The 24,132-nt window shown below is 42.5% G+C and overlaps 1 protein-coding gene across 1 annotated transcript in view; it reads left to right on the plus strand.

The window, feature by feature from the left end:
• Positions 1–24,132, plus strand: part of LOC102804359 (laminin subunit alpha-2-like) — a 100,789-nt gene that overhangs the window by 60,390 nt on the left and 16,267 nt on the right. Inside the window, exons 27-41 of the mRNA XM_085507415.1 lie at positions 660–809; positions 4,180–4,366; positions 4,792–4,936; positions 5,356–5,600; positions 6,126–6,251; positions 7,225–7,413; positions 7,864–8,299; positions 9,115–9,265; positions 9,883–9,912; positions 11,057–11,077; positions 12,199–12,222; positions 13,392–13,583; positions 13,770–13,994; positions 14,454–14,617; positions 15,036–15,183. Coding sequence (XP_085363541.1) covers positions 660–809; positions 4,180–4,366; positions 4,792–4,936; positions 5,356–5,600; positions 6,126–6,251; positions 7,225–7,413; positions 7,864–8,299; positions 9,115–9,265; positions 9,883–9,912; positions 11,057–11,077; positions 12,199–12,222; positions 13,392–13,583; positions 13,770–13,994; positions 14,454–14,617; positions 15,036–15,183 — 2,433 coding nt within the window. The remainder of the gene's footprint in view (positions 1–659; positions 810–4,179; positions 4,367–4,791; positions 4,937–5,355; positions 5,601–6,125; positions 6,252–7,224; positions 7,414–7,863; positions 8,300–9,114; positions 9,266–9,882; positions 9,913–11,056; positions 11,078–12,198; positions 12,223–13,391; positions 13,584–13,769; positions 13,995–14,453; positions 14,618–15,035; positions 15,184–24,132) is intronic.

Here is a 24,132-nt window from a genome sequence, read left to right on the forward strand (position 1 = left end):
TACATAGCTAATCAAGTATCTGTATATAAACTACCCAGTACCTGTATGTAGCCGATCCAGTATACCTGTATGTAGCCCATCCAGTACCTGTATGTAGCCCATCCAGTACCTGTATGTAGCCTACCCAGTACCTGTATGTAGCCTACCCAGTACCTGTATGTAGCCTACCCAGTACCTGTATGTAGCCTACCCAGTACCTGTATGTAGCCTACCCAGTACCTGTATGTAGCCCATCCAGTACCTGTATGTAGCCCGTCCAGTACCTGTATGTAGCCTGTCCAGTACCTGTATGTAGCCCATCCAGTACCTCTATGTAACCTACCCAGTACCTGTATGTAGCCTGTCCAGTACCTGTATGTAGCCTGTCCAGTACCTGTATGTAGCCTACCCAGTACCTGTATGTAGCCTGTCCAGTACCTGTATGTAGCCTGTCCAGTACCTGTATGTAGCCCATCCAGTACCTCTATGTAACCTACCCAGTACCTGTATGTAGCCCATCCAGTACCTGTATGTAGCCTACCCAGTACCTGTATGTAGCCTACCCAGTACTGTACATAGCCAATCCAGGTACATATGCTGAGTTATGTTTCTTTTTACAGTTTTACCAATTACTTTTTTGCTGCAAAACACTTATCAGTCTTGTAATCTTTGACCTCTAGGCACTAGAAACTAATCGACTTCAGAGCCTGGTGACTGCCGCAGATGCTCAGTTCACTGACATGCAATCATCACTTGATAACACCAATCAAATTTTGGGTACTGCAACAGATTCCCTTAATCAAGCTGTATCGATTCTAAATGATACACAGGTATGTATAATGTTTATTTACTTATTGACTCTTACACAATCCCCGGAGGGAAAGAAAATGGTCACAAAGTACAAGGAGAAATATATATATATAAAAAACAAAACAAAAACACAATATACTAAAAAACAAATAACAAATACAATCACTAAATTACTAAATAAAACAAAATCTCTAAAATACAATCTAATATAAAATTACAAAATTGACAGCAGGCATTAAGATGTCAAGTAAGACCCTGCTTCCTGACTTCAAAGCTTTTACTTATGAACTGTGCTACTGGTATAATAATGTTTTCATTCTGTAACAATTCCATGAATTTTTTCTCTGCAGGTTTATTTTCAAATGCTGGGATCATATCCTTAGCTTTATTGAACAGTTTGGCACGCAACTCATTATATTTGTTGCATTCCAGCAGAAAATGCATTTCATCCTCAATTAGACCTTTGTTACACATGTCACAAACCCTGTTGTTTAGTGGGATTTTTTTATGACGACCCATTTCAATTTTGAGACTATGGTCACTAAGACGGAATTTGGTAAGCACACTACGCAGTTCAAAGTTTTTTAGCTTGACTAAATATGGCTCAAGTTTTAAATCTGATTTGATTAGCCGATATGTTCTTAGTTTGTTTTTCTCATTTGCTTTAGTGCGGTTATCATTATGGACCTCACCTTTCCATCTTGTTAGAAATAAATCCTTGATGCCTAAATCAATTTGTTTCATTTGTGCCGAGGTTAGTTTATCACCGTTGTTAACTGAATGATATAGTTGGATATTGTTTAATAATGATGTCACTTCTAGATACCATTTACTTTTAATGCTTTGGTTAACCACAAAAGCTTCCTTGAGTAACGCATTATTAGAATTCATGGCCCGACTGTAATATTTAATTATTTGTTTTTTTATAAATACGTCTAGGGGGTATCTGCCTAACTCGCTATACATGGCCATAATTGGTGTGTGTTGTGACACCCCCAGTAGATACCGACAATAACTTAATTGAACGTCTTCAATAGGTGATTTAGTGGAGAACTCATCACCCCAAACATCACAACCATAAATGAGGATAGGTCTGATGAGTTTGTCAAAAAGGGAAATTGAAACTTTTATACTTATGTTTTGTATTGAGCCAAGCTTTGCTTTCATTGAAAACAGAGCTTTTTGAGCCTTACGTTTAAGGTTTTTTAGGCCATCCTTAAATTTACCATTGGCACTAATGACTAGTCCCAGATAGTTATAAGATTTAACTGTATCAAGTTCGATACCTCCAAGAAAAAATGTATCATTATTCAAACGTCTGTTTGATTTATTGAAAATTAAAATTTTGGTTTTGTCAGTGTTGACAGAGAGCTTCCACGTTTTAGCATACAATGCCAAACTATCAAGACATGTCTGTAATCCCTGTTTAGTTTTAGAAAGTATCACAATATCATCGGCATAGAGTAGACAGCTGACATGCGAGTTTTCTAAATAAGGAGGATCACAGGTATTAGGATTGAAAATAGTGGGCAGGTCATTTAAAAAAAGATTGAAGAGAGTTGGACTAAGATTACATCCCTGTTTAACACCAATATTGGACTGAAATTGTTTTGTTAAGCCTTCTTTACATTTAACTTTATATTTTACTTTACTGTACATGTTTTTGATAGTTTTATACATTTTTCCAGTTATACCATATTTGATTAATTTTTTGAATAGACCATCATGCCAGACACTGTCAAAGGCCTTTCTAAGGTCAATAAAGCAGGCATATAATTTTTTTGATTTTTTAATATTTGTGTTATTTTGTTTATTGGCGCACTCTGACTTACCACTGTAGAGATATTTATTTACCAGGGTTTTTAGTATGAAAAGATTGTCTGTAGTTCGACAATCATGCCTGAATCCGAACTGTCGACTGGAAAGAATGTTATTAGAGTCTAAAAATGATGTCAGCCTAATATTTAGAATACTATTGAATAACTTGCCAAGACAGCTAGAGATGGCAATTCCCCTGTAGTTGGCCGGGTTATTTTTCGACCCAGATTTGTGGATTGGTACCAACAGGCCAGTGCTCCAAGAATGTGGATAGTTATTTGAACTATAAACAATATTAAAGAGTTTATGTATTGCATCTAATAAGTGATGTTCACCGTATTTTAACAATTCATTGCAAATTCTATCTTCTGCCGAAGCCTTGTTACTTTTAAGAAGTCTAATGGCTTTAGTTATTTCATTTTTTAAGATTGGTCTGTCTAAATAGGGGTTGCTACTTGCACTCTTTTCACTATTCTCCAGTTCATTCGCAATCTCAGAGTTTGATGTACTGCTATCAGTATTAAGTAGGGTCTTAAAGTAAACCAACCAATCACCAGGTTGAACATTCCCGTTATTATTACTGGGGTTCTCGCCATTCATTTCACGAAGAATCTTCCAAAATTTAGATGTGTCTGATTTAGAATTTTCCAATTCTTTGAGTTGTGCAATCATTTTCTGATTACTTTTATGTTTGATTAGTTTTTTATACTGTTTACGGGTTTGAAAGAATTTCCCTCGGATATATGGATCTTGAGGATACTTTTGTAATAAACGTGATAGGCTCCTTAACTCCTTACGAAGGGACCAACAATCCTGGTCAAACCAGTTTTTTTGTTTACTTTTGCGTTTATTTTTTTTAAGTTTAGGAGTAATTTTCTTTAGACATTTGTCTGCAATATTTGTAATTAAATTTTCAAAATCTGTGACTGCAGTTTCTGACTCATAAATGCTATAAGGTTTGCTCATAAAATTCTTAATTTCATTATTATTTAACTTTTCAAGGTTTGTTTGATAATTGTCCTTAGCTCATCCTGTGCCACATTGTATAATTGGTATGAACAGCTTACCCATGGGGTGATCTGACAATAATGGTGATATACACCAACATGCATAATATTTGGACGCTGTCTTTGATATAAATATGCACATGTCATGTAGAAGATACAGTGATGTAATAATGCTTTGTTTCATTATTAAACATTTGCTGTGGAAAGCAGTTCATCAAGAGCAAACCTTAAAAATACATTATCATGTATTGTTAAGGTCTATGATAAAAACATATTTGTGTTAAGTTTGTAATGGGAAATGAGTAAACACAGGGTGTTACGTTGCATCAAAAGGCATGTATTATGATAATAGTTTGCAAATCCCGGTAATTTTGCTCTATACAGGAATGAACATTTGCATATGCATAGTACATTTCACCACATATGTGTTAATTTAGTACCCCAAAAATAATTTTAGCTCAATATATTATTAATTATGAAATATGAAACACTAGCAAAACATACAGCTCTTGGACATTTAATTAGTTTTATTAACATGTTTATGATCTCTTTGAAATATCATCAGGATCAAGTGACTTTTGCACAGAACTTAGTATCAGAAGTAGAAACAAGTCAAAATAATATCAACACTGTTTTAACTACTGCTAGTAGTGATATTACAAGTGCTGGACAGCTTTTTAGTGATACCCTAGAAGTGAAAAATGGTGGGAGTGAAAGTACTGCTCCTGTTCCCCCAAGCGTCAATCAGCTTGGTAAGTATGTGTATGGTCACATGATGTCATATCAACTTGACATAGTCACATGACACTCAAATAATATCTAGTTACTTCATAGTTCTTTAAACTAACACTTTTGAAATAGTGCCAACCCATTTACTAGTGTGTTATATAGACAATACCGTATTTGCTTTATTAGAAGTGCATCTCTATTAGAAGCACATATACTGTTATATACTGAATCATTAAAATATGAAATATTCCTAGAGAGCTAATTCAGTATGCTGGAATTTAATTATCACAATGTTATATGGAAAAGAAAATAATATCACTACTTCACTTACATATAGCATGTGGGTGAACAATCATGATTTTAACAACCTTTGAACTAGTATCTGCTACACAAGGTTTTTATAACAAATCTAAAGCATGACCACCCTTTATTATTTTGTCATACAAAGGCTACAATGGGTGGACATCTGTGCTTGATGATGTAAAGTCTCATACAAGTAGTGTCATCGATCAGCAAGGAAATGCTGAAGTGTTTGTCCGTGCAGCTGAAATTTACGCCAGTAAATTGTACAATACATCACGAGATACACTTGAGTAAGTATACCATTATGGGTATGAATAACGGTATCAAGCTTTCATGTGAGATAGACCATTTAAAATTAAAACAGGTGGTTAGAATTGAGATTCAAATTGACTTTCCATCTCAAAATTACAAATTACATAGTTTCTATGTAAAGTTATGAAAAAAGTAGATGACACACTCGCCCCCCCCCCCCAGTTTCTATTGGTCCATTCCTAACTTAAATCATCCCTTTTTTCAGTTTCAATTGTACGAGTGTCATAGATAAGTTCGTGAAATGATCATACTTGTAATATGAAAAATGTATACCACCCATAATTATGTTGAGTCTACTTAGAATGAGAAACAGTTATTATGCAATACAATGATAATAACTTTTCTTCACAAAATTCAGTTTACTATGACTATTAATTCTCATACTTATAATTTGCAGGGTTTTTCAAGAAGCACAAGACCACGGACAGCCAGCAGTTGATGCCATTGATAGCTATCAACAAGCAATAACAACTCTTGAAGAAGCTACTGCCAAAGCTGTTGAGGCTAACACCACGATAGCTGAAGCCCTCAATTATGTCAATGAAGTCTCTGTGTCCAAAATACAAGAAGAAGCAGCATCCTCACAAACAAGCAGTAATGATTTAAAAAACAGTGTTGAAAACAGAAACATCGACCCAGCTGGTAGGTTACCTAATATAATATAATACAAATACTTTATATTGCAGTGTTTTGAAGAAGAAAATTGTTTTTTTTTAACTCAACAGTTCAGTAAGCTATAGGAATAGTGCTGTGGTGAACAATTTGACTTGATTTTTGTTTTGTAACTGCCTTGATGAGATGTGGAAATAACACTGCATTTCCTACTCCCAAATGAAATGCCTATTGTTTTTTGGCAACAGGCCAATTGTCCTATTTTTTAATCTTTTAATTCTTGCCTTTTTTTTTGTTCACATGATTTGTTACCATTTAAAAATATTCTTCTTTCTTCTGCTGAATATCTTGACCTAAAGTAGGAGAAGGTTCTCTTGGTGTTGCCATAGTGATCACCCCTCCCAAATGAAAGTAACACTGAATCCTATACAGGTTATTAAGGTGTCATAGTTTTATTGCGATCTGTTCATATTTGGCCGGAGATTGTAAAGCTGATTGGGGGGGGGGGGGGGGGTAAAGGAAGCAGTGACTCATACATATATTGATGTTTTATAGCATTGCAGTTGAGGTTGACTGAAGCCAATGGTACATTAGCTGTAGCTGAGCAAACTTGGGCACAGGTTGAAGAGAATTATGCAGCCCTTCAGGTAGAAGCATCAGGATTGGATTTAACATCACAAGGTACTTCATATATCATACTATGTACAAGACTGTATTCAAATCTGCCCTAATCAATACTTCTACCAAATACTCATAGTGCTGACATTGTATTTTTAGTTGGGGGGTGGGGATGGGGGGGTAGCTGGTACAGTTTTACGGGAAATAAAAAGGGCTTTTTACAATTTACAAGGAAAAAAAGACCTTTTTACAGTTTACAGTGAAAATTGAATTTTGCAGTGAATTGTGTCATCTAGTCGTTTTACAGTTTCGAAAATGTAATTTCCCTGGATTATTCTTTACGACTTTTTTTATTTGGATGTAAATTCTTTCTTATACGTACCGAGAAAAATTACACATTTTTTCAGTGTACGAAAAAAATATTTGATTGGTTCTGTTCATGCATGTTGTCAGAACCAATTTACAGACATGCTTTGATCAATCACATTCAAACTTAACACAAAGATCATGCATGATGACTCATCATAGATATGATCAAATATGGCCGACTGGCAGCCATTTTGGATCTCAAATTTGCTAAATTCTGATACTTGAACATGTCCTCAGAGATAAATTTCAAACTTTATATCATTCCACATGTTGGTCATATTTATTTTGAGCATTTTGTAGTATCTCTAGTAAAATCAATTTTTCATGGAATTTGTTTGTACAACACATTTTTTTCTGATAGAACCAAATATTCATTGCCAATTACAGTACAATGTCAAAAATTCAAATCACAACATAGCAACAATGATCCCTCTAATCCTGGATCGCTGCTTATGTTAGACTTATTATGCCTATAGAGAACTCAATGTAGTTATATATGCATGTATGGTTGTAAAATTTAATACAATAATGTAAACTTTTCTATTATCACTGCTTCTCATTTTTTGTGATTTGAGAAGATTGTATTTGTAGGGATCAGGTAATACTGCATCAGCTGGTAAAAAATTACAAACATTCAAATTTAATCATTATCACTTAATTTTTCTAGATCCCGGAATTACACCTATAGTAACTACAGCAACATCAACGGCTACAAAAGCTATCCTTGACGCAAATGAAGTGATCACTGCATCAACAATATTGAATGAGGACATCAAAATAGACCAGCAAAATGTAGTGATAGTACAGCAAAGTGTTGCTAATGCTACTGTGTTAAATGCAGAATTGGACACCCTAGGTAAGAGAAAATTTGCTAATGCTACTGTGTTAAATGCAGAATTGGACACCCTAGGTAAGAGAGAATTTGCTAATGCTACTGTGTTAAATGCAGAATTGGACACCCTAGGTAAGAGAGAATTTGCTAATGCTACTGTGTTAAATGCAGAATTGGACACCCTAGGTAAGAGAGAATTTGCTAATGCTACTGTGTTAAATGCAGAATTGGACACCCTAGGTAAGAGAGAATTTGCTAATGCTACTGTGTTAAATGCAGAATTGGACATCCTAGGTAAGAGAGAATTTGCTAATGCTACTGTGTTAAATGCAGAATTGGCTTAATACTGTTGTCAGCTGAGTGAAAGAATACTGAGTGTTGAACTCAGTTCAAGTTGTTCAGATTATGGGGGCAGACATGCCCATTGAGAACATAACTTGTATTAATTTCTTCTTTTTGTATGCATTTTTATAGTTCCGCAGATAGAATCAGACTTGGTTGATTTGTCGTCTACCGTAGACACACTAACTGATCTTCAAAATGAGACGAGTTACCAACGTTCAGATATCAATTCACGAATGGCGATACTACAACAGAAATTAGCACAAGCCCAGCAGGCAGTGGCCAACTCCAAGCAACCTGTACATTTCTCTGCTCATAGCTCAATGCAGTATTTGCGATCAGAGCCCTTAGAAACCTACCTGTACAACAGCATATCATTAAAAGTGAAAGCTGAAACACCTAATGGATTGCTTTTCTTTACTGAGAATGACCCAGCAGATGTTTTAATGGCTATTGAAGTGATTAATGGACATCCGGTGTTTCGATTCAATCTTGGCCAAGATCTCGTCTCTGTTGAAAGTCCAGTGGATATCTGCTGTAATTCGTGGTATGAGATCATAGCAACAAGGTATACACATTTCATTTCTTTACTGGGTTTCTGTCATTTGTATTCATAGCATAGACTTACTAAAAACACCTTGCCAGTAAAACTACATTTCCAATAATGACATAGATAGAAATGATATTGTCTCATTATATATGGCTCTAATGGGATGTCCTGTTTATCTGGGAAAATGTGCTTCAAATTGCATGTCTTTTTAACTAATTTTGCTAATTCAATTACAAAACATGTGTTTACATAAATACCCTGTCTAAAAAATAGTCAAATCAAATCTAGTGAAGAAAATATCACAATAGAATTGTTAGCACTTATATATATTCTAAAAGTTCTTATGGATTAGTATGCCTTCTCCTGTCAATGCCTATGTTATGGTTGCTTGTTCTGAACTTGTCTATTAAAATAGATTGGATTCAGTACAGTTAAGTATTTCTCAAAATTGTATTTTGTTTTAAATGTAGCATATGTTCTCAGTTTAGTTATTTCCTTCACAATATGTGACATGTGAGTACGAAATAGCTATAAATTTCAACAAAGAGAATGACGCAAATATCTATCATTTTGAAAATATTTGTCTAAAGTAATGTTTCCCATTGAAATACAAACCAATCTTATTTATTTATTACAAAGCACAGATAAAAATGTTATAAATCTGTAGGAGAATTCATACACACTGCCTTTGTAATTAGAAATGAAACACATGATAAGTAATCCTATCAACAAATGATTTTTTTTTTGTTTATTTCATTCTTTGTTGCTATATATTGATAAAAAGATGCAATCGAGTTGTTGTTCATGTTTTATTTTTATATATAATGCTATAGGTATGGTTATGAAAGTCGTATTTCTGTCAAAGATATGACAACTGGGGGAGCAGCATTGGAATATACTAAAAGTGTGGTGACTTATGAGAAGTATCTACGTCTTGGACTAGATAGTGTACTTTTTGTAGGAGGTCTGCCAGTCAATTATCCAGTAAGTATACAATATATATTAGCATTTGATTCACGATGAATTTTCTAATTTAAAAATGAATTGTAATTTGACTTAAAGCACACTTGAATACCTAGGACTTGTTTTGCAATGCCAGTGGTTTTACTTAGATTTAGGCCACTATGAATTGTTTGTTATGTGTAATATCATATTTGTTCTATTAGAAGCACATTTCATATAAACCAGCAGTTACATGTGTTGGTGTATTTTTATACAGGATTATAAAAATATGATTTATTGCCATAGACACACCTTATAGAGCAAATACAGTAATACAGTCTCAATACTTACTACCTGTACATGTATTATTTCCTCCATGATGTTCTTTGAAAGACTAATAGGTCGTCTTTGTGACATATCTACTGACCCTGAAATATTGCCTTCTGTACTTAGATCATTAGATCACACTGGGTCAAACTTTACATCTGTACTCTGTTCAAAGAGAATTATAGAATCTCAAAAATGTGTACTTTAAAGTATGATAGATTAATTATCTGCCCTGCTTGTCCAGATTGATCTCTACTAAAACCAGTGTTTTAATTATCCATGCATAAATTTAAATATTAATGATAATATTAATGTGTACTTTTATTTACCAGCTCAATACAACCAGTGATTCAGTGCCCGAGGTAATATATTATGTGTGTTTTATGGTCTTCTTTATTATCTTGGATCTCAACTCAATTTTTCTTATTTTTGATTATAGTCTTTTAATTCCTGTTTATTTTTTTCAAATCTTTCTTTAAACTAAATTCTGTTTCTTTTTACATCTTTTGTATAAAAGTATGAGTTTCTGAGTGCCCTCAGACAATTGTACAGAGAAATATTTAGTGCTGTTTCTCCTATGTGCATTCTGAGTGACAATAAGATTTTATATTCTGGGAGCTAGAAATTATTGTATGAGAAATTAAAACCATTTCACAGAAACAAGAATGCAAATGATAATGTAGCAAATAACTTGAAGACTGCCCGACTCCCCAAATTACCTGCGGATTTTGAAACATTTCTTGTAACTAGTCAATGTAACATTTTCCGCACGTGTAGCATGCCACTCAGTAATTGAAACTCTACTTTTATATGTATTTCCCTACAGTTGTTGCATTGTATTATGTTTATATAGGCCCCATATATATAGCACAAGTAAAATACATAAATAAACACATTTTTCTTTGTGTAAATAAACATCAAACATATACTCCTATAAGTTGTATGGGCCCCATATTGATTTTGCAGGTCACTATGACCACTATATGTTTGCTTTTTGTATAAGCATTATTTATCACTTCAGAAGTAGATTCACATTAGTGGTTATATCATCTCTTGCCTTATGATTCAAACCACTAACTAATAATAATATTTGGAGATTACAGTAAAATAAAGATGTATGTGATTTGATAACGTTCCTGGATTAAAATTCCTGAAAGACCTTGTGAAATTTCCTACTTCTACACTCTACACTGAAATTCACAATTGTATCTCTCAAAAGTATTTACAATTTATCAATTTCAATTAATTAGTACAAAGTTATCTGTTTATGTAATTCAGAAGCTGCTACTGAAGTGAGCAATTCATATAAAAGTGACTGTACAGTACATATAACTACATATTTACTTTGTTTTAATATTCACAATTTATCAATTTCAATTAATTAGTACAAAGTTATCTGTTTATGTAATTCAGAAGCTACTACTGAAGTGAGCAATTCATATAAAAGTGACTGTACAGTACATATAACTACATTTTTACTTTGTTTTAATTGTATCCATTCAACAGGTGTCTAATGCTATATCTCAGGTATATACATCCCTGCCAGAGTTTCTCACCTTCTTCCTGCTTTGCATATATATAATGCATGTTCACTGTTTGTTTATTATAATCGGTTTTTCACCAATACTAACATTGCTTCCTTCTTTTGAAGGTGTGTGATATAATTTGACGTGGCTTAAGTGTGGTGAATGAAGGTGGAATGTACTCTCACTGTGATAACGCTAACAGATTTATATTTAGAGTGTAATCAGATGACTACTGTATTAATTTTTTGTGCCTTCTTGGACTAAACTAAATCACATCAAACATATTGATTAAAGGTGGTTATTTCCAATATTCCACCTGTCTAAATTGCTTTGAGTAGCTGTTATTACACAACTTTTTGACCATGGTGAAAACAAAAATGAGAAATATATGCCAACATTTTCTGAAAATATGTATTTCAACTTTTAGACAAATATGGCAATTATATATGAAATGAGCATACCAGTTTTATGTTGTATTACAGTGTTATTATCATTTCTCTCTATATATATAATGCTGGCTGTTAGTGTTATACAGTGTGTTATTGGTGTGGTCTGCAAGGATGGGAAGGTCCTCTGATACATAATGCACTTATTACAATTACTAGTACACAACTACATGTATAAGGTACATTACGGCATTTAATGCATTTCACACTTAATGCAATAGACATGGTCATGTGATATTTAAATCATGGACATCATCCAGACTTTTTAAAAAACATGTACCGATAGAATTTATTGAATTACATGTCATATTGTTTAATCATCATTGTTTGGCAAGTTGTCATGTACTATTATATGTACAATGTATATACATATACATAAAACTGAGAACATACCGCCGGGTAATAACAAAGTGATAGATGATGTGCCTAGAAGTGTAAATAATGCCTGGCCATGAGACCTGCAAATACAGAAGTTTGTTATTTAATGGTACATATAGGAATAGGATAACCATGTGACTGTTTCTATAAGACTGTGTTTGGTTGGGATTATACAAACATGTGAGATGGTATCAATAGTTTGTATGGTTCTTACTTCTCACATAGCTTTATATTCAGGGATAGTCTCTATACTAACCATTAAATATTGACTTTGTTTTTATCATACTTTGTTATACAGCTTGATGAGTCTTCCTTGGTCCAGGTAATAAATATTTGCCTTGTGGTATCGGTGGGTGGGGGTGCCGGTGGGTGGGTGGGTGTTTGGTTGGATGGGTGGGTGGGGGTGCCGGTGGTATGGGTGGGTGGGGGTGCCGGTGGGTGGTTGGGTGGGTGGGGGTGCCGGTGCGTGGTATGGTGGGTGGGGGTGCCGGTGCATGGTATGGTGGGTGGGGGTGCCGGTGCGTGGTATGGGTGGGTGGGGGTGCCGGTGCGTGGTTGGGTGGGTGGGGGTGCCGGTGCATGGTATGGGTGGGTGGGGGTGCCGGTGCGTGGTATGGGTGGGTGGGGGTGCCGGTGCGTGGTTGGGTGGGTGTATGAATAGCCAAAAATTTTATGTTTGTTGAATCCCGTAAGATGTTTTGAGTTCACCACAGTGCTATGACCTTTTGTTGTTCAGTTTTTTTAGTCCCGGGTTTATTTCTAGGAAAAAGTTAAAGTCTGGTGGTGAAAAGGTTAATGTTAAAAAATCAATCAAGTATCATGTTTGAACTATTACTATTAACAAATCTATATATAATAAATTTGATAACTAATGGGGACTGTGCCATGCATGTCTTGTTTATATTTGAATTCATTCATAACACACAATCTCACAGTGAATAGAAAATGATTTATTAGGACAGTCTGGGGTATGGGTGTGTTTAGTGTATTGCATTATATTTGTGTTTATTTCATATTTATATATTAACCCTTGATTTGTTGAAAATTCATGAAAATCTGTGTTAGGGAGATGACTTATGGGATAAAAGATAAAAGGCACTTTTCAAACTTACTTCCCTAACCTAAACCTAGCCACAGTAAATTTGTGTATACTCTTAGTAAATTATCCCACACTTTTTTAGCTCCGCTGTCATCATAGATGATCGAGCAAATCCTTTGGTATAGGTGATTATCCATTGTCCATAAACAATTGTATTTTCAACTTCTTCTTCAAAACTCAGCTCAGTTAATTGCTTTTAATACTTTAATACGAATTTGGGAACAATAATAAACAAAATAAAAAAAAAATAATAAAAAATTTTGAAAGTGAATTCAAAAGATAATTGATATTTAGGATGTAATTTATCAACAAATTAATATGCAGATTGTGTACATCAGTAATTATACAATTACCGGTAATTAAGTTTAACTTAATATATTTTTTTTTCAAAGATAATCCCGCTACAAAACCGTGATTATGTTGGATGCCTTTCTAATGTTCAGTTTGATGATCAAGAATTAAATCTGTGGTTGGCTGACTTACAGGAAGGTTCAATGACCTGCTGTAATAGACCAACTATTGTGACACCACCAGACCCTGCCTTAACTGATGGTGTTTCTTTTACTGGTTATGGATATATGGAGGTATGTACTAACAAACTGTATTTGTACAGCTGATTTGGATTATTTTAATATTATTAAACATAAGATGTTTGGACACCATTCACTCTGATATTGATAGCTTTAATTTTTTAGATTCAATTGATAAGTACATGTACTAGTAGAATTGCTGTAGTACCCGTACTAACATTGTCATGGATACCGTTTCAGTTACCAATGGAAACCTTTGATATCTACTCATCTGCAAGTATGTCAGTTGAGTTCCGTACATCAATGAAAGATGCAGTCTTGATATTACTCTCCAGACCTGATCTAGTGGCTTATATTGGTTTGTACATATATAATAGGAAACTCTTGTTTCAGTATAAACTGTCTGGAGCTCTCGTACAAACAATTGAGACTGTAGCAGATTTCAATGATGCTACGTGGTATAAGGTACGTGTGAGTTTGAATTTGCTGTACAGGAAGTTTATTTATTTATTTATTTATTTATTTATTTATTTATTTATTTATTTATTTATTTATTTATTTATTTATTTATTTATTTATTTATTTATTTATTTATTTATTTATTTATTTATTTATTCATTCTTTCATTCTTTCATTCATTCATTTAAAACTATATAAAGATGAAAAAATATCAATATTACATTTAAATGAAATGTCATTAAATAATGTCATACACCTTAAAAGTGACGAATGCTTCCTGCAGTTGACTGATTCACAGTCAGGTTTAAAAAATGGTTTGCGTCTCAAATACCTATTTGGAACAAAAAAGTAAATATTGGCAATTGAAATTGGAACATAAAAGTAAAAGTTGTAATTGTGCTGTATTCTATATACACATTTTTAAAAACAAAACACTCATTATCTATGTACCTCTCTGCATTACAGACTACATGTGGCTTCAACAGCACCAGTATATTCCTGAGTGTGGAATCTAGTGATGGAGACATATCTGAATCTTATGTAATGCCGTTATTGGTCACACCTATAACATTCCCTAATTTGCAGACTGGTACAAGGCTTACACTAGGTTCCTCTATTGACAACACACTGTAAGTTACAATCTAATACATTCTGTATCATTAGACTCTAATGTATTGGGACTGGTATATTCACCTTTGACTTGAATGACTGTGGTAAGCGAGAGATTGAAACGAAGCCAAAAATACTGTAAGTGATAAACCAGTGATTCAAATGAAATGTAGCGATGTGTGGATAAGTGATAGATAGTGTTTTTCCTGATTAAGTTTAAACTAATCCAGCAGGTACACTTAGGAGTAATAGCAGTAACTTATTTAGTGACTTATAATAGTTTTAATGATTAGCATCACTGAGGTCTGCAAACAGACATCAAAGCACTGAACTATAACTGCTTCATATCATAACATAAAAGTGATACACAATTTGTCTGTACTGATGATTGTGTTGATGTCATTCAGTGATTGTATCCTTCAATTATTTCTCACATAGCCGTGGCCCAACTAATCTAAAGTTTGCTGGTTGTATGCGTAAACTAATGCTAACAAATGGTACATCTATGAATCTCATACCACGACCAATGACAAATACCACAGCTGTCAGTTATAGTGATGTCTCGTTTTCTGGATGCTTGGCTGATGTAAGTATAATTAAAAAGTTGATTAGTTTTGTGGATTATACTGGTATATGATATAAAAATAACTTTACATTGAAGAAAGCTTCCAAGAATGTACAGTTGTACAGGCACTTCATCTAAAAATATGTGGTTCAAAGTTAAAGAAAGTTAAAAATGGAAAATACACAGTTTCCTGTTGTCCCCCTCTTCTTCTCAGTCACTAGAAGTACTATGAGGCAATAGTTTCAGACTTTTAATGTCTTTCCTGACGTTTTAGTTGCAAATTGCAAATACAAGTGCTGACATGTAGTGCATAAGCACCTGCATACCTTAAGCAAGGTTCCCCATTAGTGAATGAAGCTCAGTCAGTGTAATTAGCCTTCCCATCACGTCTGTGGCACACTCACCCAGGGTAGGGGTTAGCCTTCCCATCAGGTCTGTGGCACACTCACCCAGGGTAGGGGTTAGCCTTCCCATCACGTCTGTGGCACACTCACCCAGGGTAGGGGTTAGCCTTCTCATCACGTCTGTGGCACACTCACCCAAGGTAGAGGTTAGCCTTCCCATCACGTCTGTGGCACACTCACCCAGGGTAGAGGTTAGCCTTCCCATCACGTCTGTGGCACACTCACCCAGGGTAGGGGTTAGCCTTCCCATCATGTCTGTGGCACACTCACCCAGGGTAGAGGTTAGCCTTCCCATCACGTCTGTGGTACACTCACTCAGGGTAGAGGTTAGCCTTCCCATCACGTCTGTGGCACACTCACCCAAAGTAAAGGTTAGCCTTCCCATCACGTCTGTGGCACACTCACCCAGGGTAAAGGTTAGCTTTCCCATCACGTCTGTGGCACACTCACCCAGGGTAGAGGTTAGCTTTCCCATCACGTCTGTGGCACACTCACCCAGGGTAGAGGTCAGCCTTCCCATCACGTCTGTGGCACACTCACCCAGGGTAGAGGTTAGCCTTCCCATCACGTCTGTGGCACACTCACCCAGGGTAGAGGTTAGCCTTCCCTTCACGTCTGTGGCACACTCACCCAGGGTAGAGGTCAGCCTTCCCATCACGTCTGTGGCACACTCACCCAGGGTAGAGGTTAGCCTTCCCATCACGTCTGCGGCACACTCACCCAGGGTAGGGGTTAGCCTTCCCATCACGTCTGTGGCACACTCACCCAGGGTAGGGGTTAGCCTTCCCTTCACGTCTGTGGCACACTCACCCAGTGTAGAGGTTAGCCTTCCCATCACGTCTGTGGCACATTCACCCAGGGTAGAGGTTAGCCTTCCCATCACGTCTGTGGCACACTCACCCAGGGTAGAGGTTAGCCTTCCCATCACGTCTGTGGCACACTCACCCAGGGTAGAGGTTAGCCTTCCCATCACGTCTGTGGCACACTCACCCAGGGTAGAGGTTAGCCTTCCCATCACGTCTGTTGCACACTCACCCAGGGTAGGGGTTAGCCTTCCCATCACGTCTGTGGCACACTCACCCAAGGTAGAGGTTAGCCTTCCCATCACGTCTGTGGCACACTCACCCAGGGTAGAGGTTAGCCTTCCCATCACGTCTGTGGCACACTCACCCAGGGTAGAGGTTAGCCTTCCCATCACGTCTGTGGCACACTCACCCAAGGTAGAGGTTAGCCTTCCCATCACGTCTGTGGCACACTCACCCAGGGTAGGGGTTAGCCTTCCCATCACGTCTGTGGCACACTCACCCAGGGTAGAGGTTAGCCTTCCCATCACGTCTGTTGCACACTCACCCAGGGTAGGGGTTAGCCTTCCCATCACGTCTGTGGCACACTCACCCAAGGTAGAGGTTAGCCTTCCCATCACGTCTGTGGCACACTCACCCAGGGTAGAGGTTAGCCTTCCCATCACGTCTGTGGCACACTCACCCAGGGTAGAGGTTAGCCTTCCCATCACGTCTGTGGCACACTCACCCAGGGTAAAGGTTAGCCTTCCCATCACGTCTGTGGCACACTCACCCAGGGTAGAGGTTAGCTTTCCCATCACGTCTGTGGCACACTCACCCAGGGTAGGGGTTAGCCTTCCCTTCACGTCTGTGGCACACTCACCCAGGGTAGAGGTCAGCCTTCCCATCACGTCTGCGGCACACTCACCCAGGGTAGGGGTTAGCCTTCCCATCACGTCTGTGGCACACTCACCCAGGGTAGGGGTTAGCCTTCCCTTCACGTCTGTGGCACACTCACCCAGGGTAGAGGTTAGCCTTCCCATCACGTCTGTGGCACACTCACCCAGGGTAAAGGTTAGCCTTCCCATCACGTCTGTGGCACACTCACCCAGGGTAGAGGTTAGCTTTCCCATCACGTCTGTGGCACACTCACCCAGGGTAGGGGTTAGCCTTCCCTTCACGTCTGTGGCACACTCACCCAGGGTAGAGGTTAGCCTTCCTTTCACGTCTGTGGCACACTCACCCAGGGTAGAGGTCAGCCTTCCCATCACGTCTGCGGCACACTCACCCAGGGTAGGGGTTAGCCTTCCCATCACGTCTGTGGCACACTCACCCAGGGTAGGGGTTAGCCTTCCCTTCACGTCTGTGGCACACTCACCCAGGGTAGAGGTTAGCCTTCCCATCACGTCTGTGGCACACTCACCCAGGGTAGAGGTTAGCTTTCCCATCACGTCTGTGGCACACTCACCCAGGGTAGAGGTTAGCTTTCCCATCACGTCTGTGGCACACTCACCCAGGGTAGGGGTTAGCCTTCCCTTCACGTCTGTGGCACACTCACCCAGGGTAGAGGTCAGCCTTCCCATCACGTCTGCGGCACACTCACCCAGGGTAGAGGTTAGCCTTCCCATCACGTCTGTGGCACACTCACTCAGGGTAGGGGTTAGCCTTCCCATCACGTCTGTGGCACACTCACCCAGGGTAGAGGTTAGCCTTCCCATCACGTCTGTGGCACACTCACCCAGGGTAGAGGTTAGCCTTCCCATCACGTCTGTGGCACACTCACCCAGGGTAGAGGTTAGCCTTCCCATCACGTCTGTGGCACACTCACCCAGGGTAGAGGTTAGCCTTCCCATCACGTCTGTGGCACACTCACCCAGGGTAGAGGTTAGCCTTCCCATCACGTCTGTTGCACACTCACCCAGGGTAGGGGTTAGCCTTCCCATCACGTCTGTGGCACACTCACCCAAGGTAGAGGTTAGCCTTCCCATCACGTCTGTGGCACACTCACCCAGGGTAGAGGTTAGCCTTCCCATCACGTCTGTGGCACACTCACCCAAGATAGAGGTTAGCCTTCCCATCACGTCTGTGGCACACTCACCCAGGGTAGGGGTTAGCCTTCCCATCACGTCTGTGGCACACTCACCCAGGGTAGGGGTTAGCCTTCCCATCACGTCTGTGGCACACTCACCCAGGGTAGAGGTTAGCCTTCCCATCACGTCTGTTGCACACTCACCCAGGGTAGGGGTTAGCCTTCCCATCACGTCTGTTGCACACTCACCCAGGGTAGGGGTTAACCTTCCCATCATGTCTGTGGCACACTCACCCAAGGTAGAGGTTAGCCTTCCCATCACGTCTGTGGCACACTCACCCAGGGTAGAGGTTAGCCTTCCCATCACGTCTGTGGCACACTCACCCAGGGTAGAGGTTAGCCTTCCCATCACGTCTGTGGCACACTCACCCAGGGTAAAGGTTAGCCTTCCCATCACGTCTGTGGCACACTCACCCAGGGTAGAGGTTAGCTTTCCCATCACGTCTGTGGCACACTCACCCAGGGTAGGGGTTAGCCTTCCCTTCACGTCTGTGGCACACTCACCCAGGGTAGAGGTCAGCCTTCCCATCACGTCTGTGGCACACTCACCCAGGGTAGAGGTTAGCCTTCCCATCACGTCTGTTGCACACTCACCCAGGGTAGGGGTTAACCTTCCCATCATGTCTGTGGCACACTCACCCAAGGTAGAGGTTAGCCTTCCCATCACGTCTGTGGCACACTCACCCAGGGTAGAGGTTAGCCTTCCCATCACGTCTGTGGCACACTCACCCAGGGTAGAGGTTAGCCTTCCCATCACGTCTGTGGCACACTCACCCAGGGTAAAGGTTAGCCTTCCCATCACGTCTGTGGCACACTCACCCAGGGTAGGGGTTAGCCTTCCCTTCACGTCTGTGGCACACTCACCCAGGGTAGAGGTCAGCCTTCCCATCACGTCTGTGGCACACTCACCCAGGGTAGAGGTTAGCCTTCCCATCACGTCTGCGGCACACTCACCCAGGGTAGGGGTTAGCCTTCCCATCACGTCTGTGGCACACTCACCCAGGGTAGGGGTTAGCCTTCCCTTCACGTCTGTGGCACACTCACCCAGGGTAGAGGTTAGCCTTCCCATCACGTCTGTGGCACACTCACCCAGGGTAGAGGTTAGCCTTCCCATCACGTCTGTGGCACACTCACCCAGGGTAGAGGTTAGCCTTCCCATCACGTCTGTTGCACACTCACCCAGGGTAGGGGTTAGCCTTCCCATCACGTCTGTGGCACACTCACCCAAGGTAGAGGTTAGCCTTCCCATCACGTCTGTGGCACACTCACCCAGGGTAGAGGTTAGCCTTCCCATCACGTCTGTGGCACACTCACCCAAGGTAGAGGTTAGCCTTCCCATCACGTCTGTGGCACACTCACCCAGGGTAGGGGTTAGCCTTCCCATCACGTCTGTGGCACACTCACCCAGGGTAGGGGTTAGCCTTCCCATCACGTCTGTGGCACACTCACCCAGGGTAGAGGTTAGCCTTCCCATCACGTCTGTTGCACACTCACCCAGGGTAGGGGTTAGCCTTCCCATCACGTCTGTGGCACACTCACCCAAGGTAGAGGTTAGCCTTTCCATCACGTCTGTGGCACACTCACCCAGGGTAGAGGTTAGCCTTCCCATCACGTCTGTGGCACACTCACCCAGGGTAGAGGTTAGCCTTCCCATCACGTCTGTGGCACACTCACCCAAGGTAGAGGTTAGCCTTCCCATCACGTCTGTGGCACACTCACCCAGGGTAGGGGTTAGCCTTCCCATCACGTCTGTGGCACACTCACCCAGGGTAGGGGTTAGCCTTCCCATCACGTCTGTGGCACACTCACCCAAGGTAGAGGTTAGCCTTCCCATCACGTCTGTGGCACACTCACCCAGGGTAGGGGTTAGCCTTCCCATCACGTCTGTGGCACACTCTCCCAGGGTAGGGGTTAGCCTTCCCATCATGTCTGTGGCGCACTCACCCAGGGTAGAGGTTGGCCTTCCCATCACGTCTGTGGCACACTCACCCAGGGTAGAGGTTAGCCTTCCCATCACGTCTGTGGCACACTCACCCAGGGTAGAGGTTAGCCTTCCCATCTCGTCTGTGGCACACTCACCCAGGGTAGAGGTTAGCCTTCCCATCACGTCTGTGGCACACTCACCCAGGGTAAAGGTTAGCCTTCCCATCACGTCTGTGGCACACTCACCCAGGGTAGGGGTTAGCCTTCCCTTCACGTCTGTGGCACACTCACCCAGGGTAGAGGTCAGCCTTCCCATCACGTCTGTGGCACACTCACCCAAGGTAGAGGTTAGCCTTCCCATCACGTCTGTGGCACACTCACCCAGGGTAGGGGTTAGCCTTTCCATCACGTCTGTGGCACACTCACCCAGGGTAGAGGTTAACCTTCCCATCACGTCTGTGGCACACTCACCCAGGGTAGAGGTTAGCCTTCCCATCACGTCTGTGGCACACTCACCCAAGGTAGAGGTTAGCCTTCCCATCACGTCTGTGGCACACTCTCCCAGGGTAGGGGTTAGCCTTCCCATCATGTCTGTGGCGCACTCACCCAGGGTAGAGGTTAGCCTTCCCATCACGTCTGTGGCACACTCACCCAGGGTAGGGGTTAGCCTTCCCATCACGTCTGTGGCACACTCACCCAGGGTAGAGGTCACCGTCCCATCATGTCCGTGGCACACTCACCCAGGGTAGAGGTTAGTCTTCCCATCACGTCTGTGGCACACTCACCCAGGATTGAGGTTAGCCTTCCCATCACGTCTGTGGCACACTCACCCAGGGTAGGGGTTAGCCTTCCCTTCACGTCTGTGGCACACTCACCCAGGGTAGAGGTCAGCCTTCCCATCACGTCTGTGGCACACTCACCCAGGGTAGAGGTTAGCCTTCCCATCACGTCTGCGGCACACTCACCCAGGGTAGGGGTTAGCCTTCCCATCACGTCTGTGGCACACTCACCCAGGGTAGGGGTTAGCCTTCCCTTCACGTCTGTGGCACACTCACCCAGGGTAGAGGTTAGCCTTCCCATCACGTCTGTGGCACACTCACCCAGGGTAGAGGTTAGCCTTCCCATCACGTCTGTGGCACACTCACCCAGGGTAGAGGTTAGCCTTCCCATCACGTCTGTTGCACACTCACCCAGGGTAGGGGTTAGCCTTCCCATCACGTCTGTGGCACACTCACCCAAGGTAGAGGTTAGCCTTCCCATCACGTCTGTGGCACACTCACCCAGGGTAGAGGTTAGCCTTCCCATCACGTCTGTGGCACACTCACCCAAGGTAGAGGTTAGCCTTCCCATCACGTCTGTGGCACACTCACCCAGGGTAGGGGTTAGCCTTCCCATCACGTCTGTGGCACACTCACCCAGGGTAGGGGTTAGCCTTCCCATCACGTCTGTGGCACACTCACCCAGGGTAGAGGTTAGCCTTCCCATCACGTCTGTTGCACACTCACCCAGGGTAGGGGTTAGCCTTCCCATCACGTCTGTGGCACACTCACCCAAGGTAGAGGTTAGCCTTTCCATCACGTCTGTGGCACACTCACCCAGGGTAGAGGTTAACCTTCCCATCACGTCTGTGGCACACTCACCCAGGGTAGAGGTTAGCCTTCCCATCACGTCTGTGGCACACTCACCCAAGGTAGAGGTTAGCCTTCCCATCACGTCTGTGGCACACTCACCCAGGGTAGGGGTTGGCCTTCCCATCACGTCTGTGGCACACTCACCCAGGGTAGGGGTTAGCCTTCCCATCACGTCTGTGGCACACTCACCCAAGGTAGAGGTTAGCCTTCCCATCACGTCTGTGGCACACTCACCCAGGGTAGGGGTTAGCCTTCCCATCACGTCTGTGGCACACTCTCCCAGGGTAGGGGTTAGCCTTCCCATCATGTCTGTGGCGCACTCACCCAGGGTAGAGGTTAGCCTTCCCATCACGTCTGTGGCACACTCACCCAGGGTAGGGGTTAGCCTTCCCATCACGTCTGTGGCACACTCACCCAGGGTAGAGGTCACCGTCCCATCATGTCCGTGGCACACTCACCCAGGGTAGAGGTTAGTCTTCCCATCACGTCTGTGGCACACTCACCCAGGATTGAGGTTAGCCTTCCCATCACGTCTGTGGCACACTCACCCAGGGTAGGGGTTAGCCTTCCCATCACGTCTGTGGCACACTCACTCAGGGTAGGGGTTAGCCTTCCCATCACGTCTGTGGCACACTCACCCAGGGTAGGGGTTAGCCTTCCCATCACGTCTGTGGCACACTCACCCAGGGTAGAGGTCACCGTCCCATCATGTCTGTGGCACACTCACCCAGGGTAGGGGTTAGCCTTCCCATCACGTCTGTGGCACACTCACCCAGGATTGAGGTTAGCCTTCCCATCACGTCTGTGGCACACTCACCCAGGGTAGGGGTTAGCCTTCCCATCACATCTGTGGCACACTCACCCAGGGTAGGGGTTAGCCTTCCCATCACGTCTGTGGCACACTCACCCAAGGTAGGGGTTAGCCTTCCCATCACGTCTGTGGCACACTCACCCAGGGTAGGGGTTAGCCTTCCCATCACGTCTGTGGCACACTCTCCCAGGGTAGGGGTTAGCCTTCCCATCATGTCTGTGGCGCACTCACCCAGGGTAGAGGTTGGCCTTCCCATCACGTCTGTGGCACACTCACCCAGGGTAGAGGTTAGCCTTCCCATCACGTCTGTGGCACACTCACCCAGGGTAGGGGTTAGCCTTCCCATCACGTCTGTGGCACACTCACCCAGGGTAGAGGTCACCGTCCCATCATGTCCGTGGCACACTCACCCAGGGTAGAGGTTAGTCTTCCCATCACGTCTGTGGCACACTCACCCAGGATTGAGGTTAGCCTTCCCATCACGTCTGTGGCACACTCACCCAGGGTAGGGGTTAGCCTTCCCATCACGTCTGTGGCACACTCACTCAGGGTAGGGGTTAGCCTTCCCATCACGTCTGTGGCACACTCACCCAGGGTAGGGGTTAGCCTTCCCATCACGTCTGTGGCACACTCACCCAGGGTAGAGGTCACCGTCCCATCATGTCTGTGGCACACTCACCCAGGGTAGGGGTTAGCCTTCCCATCACGTCTGTGGCACACTCACCCAGGATTGAGGTTAGCCTTCCCATCACGTCTGTGGCACACTCACCCAGGGTAGGGGTTAGCCTTCCCATCACATCTGTGGCACACTCACCCAGGGTAGGGGTTAGCCTTCCCATCACGTCTGTGGCACACTCACCCAAGGTAGGGGTTAGCCTTCCCATCACGTCTGTGGCACACTCACCCAGGGTAGAGGTTAGCCTTCCCATCACGTCTGTGGCACACTCACCCAGGATTGAGGTCAGCCTTCCCATCACGTCTGTGGCACACTCACCCAGGGTAGGGGTTAGCCTTCCTATCACATCTGTGGCACACTCACCCAGGGTAGGGGTTAGCCTTCCCATCACGTCTGTGGCACACTCACCCAAGGTAGGGGTTAGCCTTCCCATCACGTCTGCGGCACACTCACCCAAGGTAGAGGTTAGCCTTCCCATCACGTTTGTGGCACACTCACCCAGGGTAGAGGTCAGCCTTCCCATCACGTCTGCGGCACACTCACCCAGGGTAGAGGTCACCTTCCCATCATGTCTGTGGCACACTCACCCAGGGTAGGGGTTAGCCTTCCCATCACATCTGTGGCACACTCACTCAGGGTAGGGGTTAGCCTTCC

This window comes from Saccoglossus kowalevskii, chromosome 13, assembly GCF_978046115.1.
Source record: "Saccoglossus kowalevskii chromosome 13, keSacKowa6.1, whole genome shotgun sequence".
In the NCBI taxonomy this organism is placed as follows: Eukaryota; Metazoa; Hemichordata; class Enteropneusta; family Harrimaniidae; genus Saccoglossus; species Saccoglossus kowalevskii.